General features: G+C 39.3%; 1 protein-coding gene across 2 annotated transcripts; it reads right to left on the reverse strand.

Moving 5' to 3' along the window:
• On the reverse strand, positions 1-6,759 carry si:ch211-107o10.3 (uncharacterized protein LOC407663 homolog). Of its 2 annotated transcripts, XM_044031131.1 has the most exons (8): positions 6,588-6,759; positions 5,651-5,791; positions 5,094-5,285; positions 4,798-4,959; positions 4,114-4,230; positions 3,765-3,969; positions 2,877-2,910; positions 955-1,037 (listed from the first exon to the last, which is right to left on the reverse strand). In XM_044031131.1, the coding sequence occupies exons 1-8, from the start codon at positions 6,661-6,663 to the stop codon at positions 1,023-1,025; spliced, it is 942 nt and encodes a 313-aa protein (XP_043887066.1). In that variant the 5' UTR covers positions 6,664-6,759; the 3' UTR covers positions 955-1,022. The 2 variants fall into 2 exon arrangements, with proteins under 2 accessions (XP_043887065.1, XP_043887066.1); XM_044031130.1 differs by lacking the exon at positions 2,877-2,910 and having other exon boundaries at positions 1-1,037.
• Positions 6,760-7,998: the final 1,239 nt, after the last annotated feature.

A 7,998-nucleotide genomic window follows, 5' to 3' on the forward strand; every position in this document is an offset into this window, starting at 1 on the left:
TTTTTTTTCATAAACATTTATTGCCAGAGGTTTTACATTAGTGTTGTCAACCCTGTTTTACACTTTAACAGGCTCGTCATTAAATCTTCACTTCAAGAGAAAGAAAACACCATAAATATCTTGTCATGATACAACAAACGTCATCCACCATGCCTACAAGAACCACACACACACACACACACACACACACACACACACACACACACACACAGACACACACAAAGAGCACATGAGTAACATGACGAGTCTATGTGGATCTCCTGCGCACTCCCTCTCAACACAAGGCGGAGGATCAAATCTCCTCACCACTGCCAGCACTTAAGGTCACTTACCAGCCTTTAAGTGACCGTGTCAGCTTGCCTCTTCAACCTGGTCACAAATCGGCTCTCACCCTCCTTCCCTTGTAGAGTTAAACTGTAGTATTGCTTTCCAGTGTTTCTGAGAGTGTGTTTCTGCAGTGAGGTTGTTACAGAATCTGTACAATCACCCCGCTGCATCGTGGTAATTATTGTGCGACGGCGTGATTACACACAGCAGTTTGAAGCCTTCAATGTCTCTTGGAATTTGCAGCATAATCATAACTACAAACCAAAACATGTTCAAAGCTCATTGTATAACATACAGTCAATCAGCCAAGACGGTAGATTATAAAGCAAGTATCACCTGGTTTAACTGAGGATATAGCAGCACAAATTGTATATAAGAGGGCAACATATACAAACTGATTAGGCAGTGCACAGAGTTTTAATATTAAATCAACTGATAAGGAGTTGTAGATTAAATAGTGCAACATTTTGTAGTCGTGATTAAATCTTGTAAAATAGTGAAGCATGATTGATTAGTGTAATGTCTTACAAGATGCATACAAGATACCCATGTAAACACAGCCACTCACTCCAGCAGGAGAAGGAGCAGGTAGAGCCAGGACAGACAGATGTGTTTACGCCAGACCAACCATGGACGCACTGAGGTCCCACAGCTTCTTGGCTGCAGCATCGTCCAGGGCCTGTGGTGCCGGCTTTTTAGGGACACAGTCGCTGCACAGCGGAAGAAATAAAAGAGAAGAACATTGTTTACTTAACAATTTATTAACAATTAGTTTTTCTCAGGCGCTTTGGTGCTTTTCTCACATCACTATTCACATTTGCACAAAGCACGTCACTTGCTCAAAATGGACAGTCCAAGTATTCATGTCAATGAAACTGCCAGTGTCAACAAAATGAGAAGTCTTGACACCATTGTTTATGAACAAGATAGTCAAATGGCTTTGTCAAGTTTTCATTGTGACAGTTTATTCTCTCAGTGATTTCCAATGCAAAAAAAAGTAGTTGCTGTAGTTAGGCGAGTAAGTGAGTACAAGACACTGAATATGTACGTTTCACATTTTTACTGTATATGCTCTTTGCAATTCTCCAGCATTGTGCAAAAGAAAAATACACTACAGTCACTTATTTATGAACATTTAGAGAAACACCCTTTTGGTAGAGATGTGCACAAATGTGAACAATATAACAGTACATATTGTAACTGAACATAGGTAAATCATTCTGGCACATCCAGACGGTCCTGTATGTCTGGCCACATATTTTCATCTACATCGTCATGTCATCCCTTGCAATGCAGCGAGGAAAGTATCTCCTGGAGTTGATGTTTGTATGCAATGTCTCAAGCAATGAAATGAAGACTATTAGTTTTATTCAGCGTCCATAAGTATAGTTCATTTTGACTGACATGACATAAGCAAATGATGATGTTATAAAACAGCAGAGAATTGTATGAAAGCAACTGATACATACGTGTGCAAAAGCATTGGCAATGTGTTCAGAGGAAGGAGAAATTGCTACTATGATGTGCACAAATGACTAAATGTTGTGGAGGTTGAACTAATAGTTATGAGAATTTTCAATCTGAACTGAGAAAGACTGTAATGCACAAAAAAACTGTATGGTTATAAATCCAGTCACACTGACTCAGCACACTTTTACATGGAACAGACTGAGCACTGCTCTGTTCATCTTCCATGCATTACAGGCTCGGCTGTAATGTAACGAAGTACAAATACTTGCAACTTGCAACTTTTACTCCACTACATTTACGAAATAAATTGTGTACTTTTACTCCACTATATTTCCCCTAACTCTCATTGTTACTCATTACTACCAAATAAAATCAGAAGAAGAGTTGGTAATGGTCTGTATTTATATAGAGCTTTACTAGTCTTGATGAGTTGCTTTACACTACAGTTTTGCCATTTCATGCATCTTTCATACCCATTCACACACTGCAACTTGGGGTGAAGTGTCTTGCTCAATGACACATATAGAGTAGCAGAGCCAGGAATAGAACCCACAACCTTCCTGTTTTTTTTTTATCAGAAAATTACTTTTGATACTGAAGTAGAGTAATATACTTTAAGACTTTTACTTAAGTAATATTATTTAAGTGACTTCAACTTTTACCAAAGTCATTTTCTAGTAAGATACTCAAGTATCCCTTTTAGGTACTTTATACAAGACTAATTACAGGCTCACTTACTATGGTCTCTGCTCTGCTATATTTTCAGTTTTTGCTTTGATGACCAGATATTCTGCACTAATACAAATCAGTAAATAATGTAAAGTTGATAACAAAGGGGCTGCATGAAACAGGGGCACTGCAACAGGGTAAGGAAAGCAGGCAACTGCCTGGGAACCTAAACTGAAAATGGCCGAGAACTGAAAGCTGTATTCAGACGTTGTCAGCAGGAGCTATATGTGAAAACATAAATGTCCACAAAAGTCACTCAGGACTTTTCTACTATAAAAATATTAACACGTGCATAAAAACGGATGTCAAGTCAAGCCCAGGGAAGCAGGATGGCTGTAGCAGTAACCCACCGAGGGGCGACTCTCCTGGTTCCAATGAGAGCTCCTGTCAAACGGAAGCCAATGGGAAAATTAAGGTACTTCTCATTTGATTTATAACATCAGTAAACATGTTAATGACAAATGAATGGTCTCAATTGATTGTTTCAGCTCTTCTTCAATTGAAAATGATGGCCTTTTAGAAAATTGCATTCCCATTTACAGGAAAATAGATGAGTACAGCACATAGTGGACAGTTGGTGATGTCCAGTATGTGGTCTGGACTCTGACGAAGGCTTCAGGTGTGAGTTGAATTTGCAACCAGAAGACTATGTCCACTTTTTTATAAATAGTGTATGGACAGCAACCTAAACAAATGCTCCACAGAGCAGTTGCTCACATTGGGACTGGGCCATATTATCAGCCATCTCCAAGGCCAAGCACCATGAAACTACCATTACTAAATTTGGTTTAAACATAACTTAGCAACTTGCAACCACAAAACCAAACAGACGGTTGTTTCTGAAAAGTTGCTCAGTTATACAGCGCAAAGAGCAACCATCTTGGCTCAGTTCCTTTTTGCAACCCACAACGACCCTGTATTCACTAACTGACCCTCGCCACTGAAGTCACAGCCATTTACTGCCACCTACTGACATATGAAGAGCATAATATGACAAACAATATGAGGAACAAATCACAGTGAAGACTTGGATTATATTCTAGAAATCTAACATTCAAATGAAAGTAATCTTATTATCTTCACTTAAACATCATTCAAACATGGCCTCTTTGGAATACAATTTACCAAAATCCATCAACGGGATGCTCAACTTTATCCCTGCACTTGTCATCAAACTAGAAAGACATATTAGGAGGAGATTCAAATGAATGTCATAGATTTGATGCAGATGTACTTGCCTGTAGTAGAGGCCGCTGTCATTTGCCAAGCTCTCGTCCACAGCGCAGTAGATGGTGGTCTGGGCTCCTTCCCAGGGAGTTTTGATCAGCATTGCCAATGGAATCGCTATGATCCTCTTCCACAGCGCTAAGTTAGGAAAGAAATGGCGGCCTAACTCTGTGCGGATGACCCCGGGGTGAAGGCTGTACACTGTCACACCAGTTCCTAAAGAGAGGGATACAGCAGATCATGGATTAGTGCTGGCAGTGTTTTCCTCCCTTAACCTGATGGTGTCTATTTCATAGTAAGTATTGAGTATAATTTCGAACATCACTATGTTCATGGTGCACAGTGTGTAATGTAGACAACCTTGCAGTCTTGTAGCCAGTTCTCTGCCGAAGAGCACGTTGGCCAGCTTGCTTTGGCGGTAGCTCTTGACAGGTGAGTAGTCTTTATCCAGGTTGATGTCATCAAAATGAATTTGACCTGCGAGAAACATCCACCAAAACATAGTGAGCAAAGAGAGCAAAACAACAAAGACATATTCTAAAGGGAAACACTAAATTTGCCAAGCACATCACCGTTCATAATAATAATAATAATAATAATACTAAAACTACACCTGGTTAAGTCTTTTTCTGGCTGTTAGACAGCCTTTTTCTGATTGGAAACTGCTCTCTTGCTCTACCAGTCACACACAGCACAAAGAAGTTGATTATCCACTACTCCAGTAAGTTGTGCTGTGTTGTGTCTTTGGTGTTAGAAATCCATTGTTCAGATAGACCAGAAGCTCCTGTGTGTCCATGAGCTAAAAATGCTGATTTTCTCTATGGACTTTGCTGCGACAGAGTAAGCACAGTCTTCAGGTTTCACTGGAAAAAGCTGTCCAGTGGTGAGGTCAAGCGTCAAACAAATTCTTATTAGGGTCTCAGGCTGGTTCACGGAAATGGCAGCTCTTTTGGCGCCATGTTTGGCAAAAGTCAAGATAATATGTCAATATCTAATAAATTCAATTCATCATGATGAATTATGATGTCCGAACACTTCCTTTACCTTTCTCGTGTGCTAGGCTGGAGACAATGACAATTCGACTTGGAGCCGACTTCTTCAGCAGGTCAAGGAGACAGTTGGTGAAGAGGAAGTGTCCCAGATGGTTAACACCGAACTGCATTTCAAAGCCATCCTTTGTCTGCCACTTAGGACACATCATGATGCCTACAAGACACAAAAAAAACACATGTACAACTGCTCCATCACCAGTTCAAAAGTTTGGTTGGTTTTCACACCACACATAGTATGATTAGTTTTTATTATTGCTTTGAAGTGTCACAGTATGCCACATTAAATACCCGCATTGTTGATAAGGATGTCCAAACGTTCCTCGCTTTCCTGGATGTCTTTGGCTAGGTCTCTGACAGACTGCAGTGAGGCCAGGTCCAGTTTTTTCACCACCACATTGCCGTTCCCACTCTTCTGCCTGATCTCATCAGCGGCGATACGGGCTCTAGTCATGTCCCTGCAGGCTAGGATTACTCTGGCTCCTTGATGAAGATGTTCACAAATAGAATTTAAGATTAAAACACTGACAGTGAAAGTAGTGCTGAAGAACTGGTCATGATTTAATTAAACTCATATAACCTGAAAGATTGTTATAGTTGATAACAAAGGAGCTACATAAAAACAGGGGAACTACAATAGATTATTTCAAAGATTTGATTTAGATTTTTCTTTTGTTACTGTAGCTCACTTTGCATTATAGAAAACAATATGAATTTATATTTGTGAACGCATTCATACTTTACAGTATACACAGTATACTATACAGAGCTCCAATGACACGCTTCAGCATAAGAACAACACTAATCAGCACTTACAGAAAGAAAGTAAACAAATATGAGTGACTCACCCCGATGGGCCATGTCCAGGGCCGTCTCCTTCCCAATGCCAGTGTTGGCTCCTGTGATCAGGACTGTTTTCCCTTCCAGTCTGACCTTGCTCCGGCACACGTTCCCAGCCATCCACCTACGGAAGCCCAGCACACCGGCACCTGAATACACCACATTATTGGTAAGTATTGCAATACTTAAGAGACCAATATTTGTCTGCTCTTGGTCAAGACGACTTTGAAGGTCTCGATCTCAGGCATAGGCATCATAACTGATTTCTTGTTTTGTCACTGAAATCACAATCAGGACAAGCTGTGTATTGGTCTGGGAGGTGATAGAACAACAAGATGTCTGTTAAGAAGTTTGCTTTGCTAAACTGTAAAACAAGCTGTTGCTATGTCAACAACAACAGCGGAAGGCGTGGTACCACACCCTGAGATGGAACAACAGAGAGGGGACAGTCTTTGTAACAGCTGGTGAGGTGTTAACTAAAATAATAATTAGTCAATGCCACTGTTCTTACTTTCTCTCTCTGTCTAACCTGAATCATCCTATGAGGGACCAGTTTATGTTGTAGCCATAAGAACAAACAGGTCCTCAGGACCTTGAACCTTGAACCTGAAGCAACAGATGGAACTAGGTTTACATTAATAATCTGACACAGCATTTTGTGGGGTCAAGGACAAAATAAAACTATGTTATTGTTGTAGTTTTAAAAGAAATATCCAGGTAATAACAATTACTGAAGGCTACCATTAGTGTAATGGATGAAAACGTATGAAAATACATCCTCACTTATGTCACACAGGCATGTTCTATTGTTATTATTACACCACGCTATTGCTTGGTGAATACTACAGAAATAAGATGACAATGCTACTACTACAAGTACGACATAGCACATTGTTGCCATGTGTAAAGTGCTGCAATGTTATTAGCTTCAAATAGTTGATTTACCTGCGACAAAGGCAAGAGAGAGGGCGACCACATGAGTCTCTGCAAAGTCCTTTATTACCTCCATGTGGTTCTGCATGTTTTTGAGATTGTTAAAAATCAAACAACTTCAGTTTAGTTAGCACACAGAAAACACCGACGACGGAAAATATCCGTCTACTTTAATATTGTGACAATATCCTGAACGGAAGTGGGGGCGTGGTGTGCACGGAGTGGTATTTTCAACATAAGAGTCATATACGTTTCATTCAATGTCAAAATAACCAACATATAAAATAACAGCTTTGCTGTTGCATTTGTTTGCAGTTAATTATGCTCTGGGCGTTTGTCGAATCCTAAACTGAAGGTTGTCAAAATTATTTCAGGACCGAGGGAACCCAGTCATACCAGCCGAATTGCAGTGACCCAGTACTATATCCGGTATGGTAAAAGTCATAATACTGAATATCATGGAATAAGGATCTGACTATGTGTAATCGGTTTTGCTGTATAGACTTAGAGAGATTGCAAATGAAATGTCCCACACCTGCCCATTTGTATGACTTAAATAACTGAAACGTTAAACCAGACGACACTAAATTTTAAGTGCCCCCGTATTCTAGCCCTTATGGTAGAAGCATCAAAACACCTCAGATCGAGCGCAGGGTTAGTGACATCCGGTTTTTAAAATAAAACGTTAAAAAGCGTATAATACTGTCCATATCAGCAAATCACTGCGGTCAATTGAAAACATTAAACAGATAAATTCTGAAATGGTGAAACAACAAAGAACAAATTGCTCCATAATTGAAGTTTATATCACTCCAGGACATCTCTGAATACTTACATAATGAAATTTCAAAATAAAAGATCCACGTTTATCTGTAAAACTTGCTCTTTTTTAAAGGTAATATAAAAACAAATTGCTCCATACCTTCTGGCAATTACATACAAATCCAGAAATTCAACGATAACAGACATTCTGTTTTGCTGTATCAATTTTCAAATTAAAGTCCATCCCCCACACACACACCTGTAAGTTCATGTGAGTAAAATCTGAATATTAGACGTGTTATAAAGATTAAATACGCTATTATTTCTGGCAATGACTTACAGTTAAGGACATCTCTGACTACCAATGTTCTGAAAGTCATCTGTTATAGTGTATCAATTTTGAGAAATTTCAAATTAAAAGTCCTCCATCTGTGCTATTAAATTAGATGTGCTATACATGTGTGCTATAAAAATGCTCCATGATTTCTGGCACTGATTCATTTTTTTCATTACATTTTTGTGTTGTCAACATCAATATACGTTACACCTTTTATTTCACATGTTGTCATTGTTGTTTGTTAGTGACTATATGAACTGTGAGTTTCGATGTAGATGTGAAGTACTCAAAATGGCCTCTAAGGGAGCTCTAACCCACTTTATG

This window comes from Solea senegalensis, linkage group LG7 (genome assembly GCF_019176455.1).
Source record: "Solea senegalensis isolate Sse05_10M linkage group LG7, IFAPA_SoseM_1, whole genome shotgun sequence".
NCBI classification, from domain to species: domain Eukaryota; kingdom Metazoa; phylum Chordata; class Actinopteri; order Pleuronectiformes; family Soleidae; genus Solea; species Solea senegalensis.

Excerpts from the sequence above, each read along its gene's own strand:
- si:ch211-107o10.3 (XM_044031130.1), bottom strand. The coding sequence starts at position 6,663 with ATGCAGAACCACATGGAGGTAATAAAGGACTTTGCAGAGACTCATGTG. Across the intron at positions 5,792-6,587 it reads CTCTCTTGCCTTTGTCGCAG|GTGCCGGTGTGCTGGGCTTC; the intron begins GTAAATCAACTA and ends TGGTGTATTCAG. Across the intron at positions 4,231-4,797 it reads CAGCCTAGCACACGAGAAAG|GTCAAATTCATTTTGATGAC; the intron begins GTAAAGGAAGTG and ends TGTTTCTCGCAG.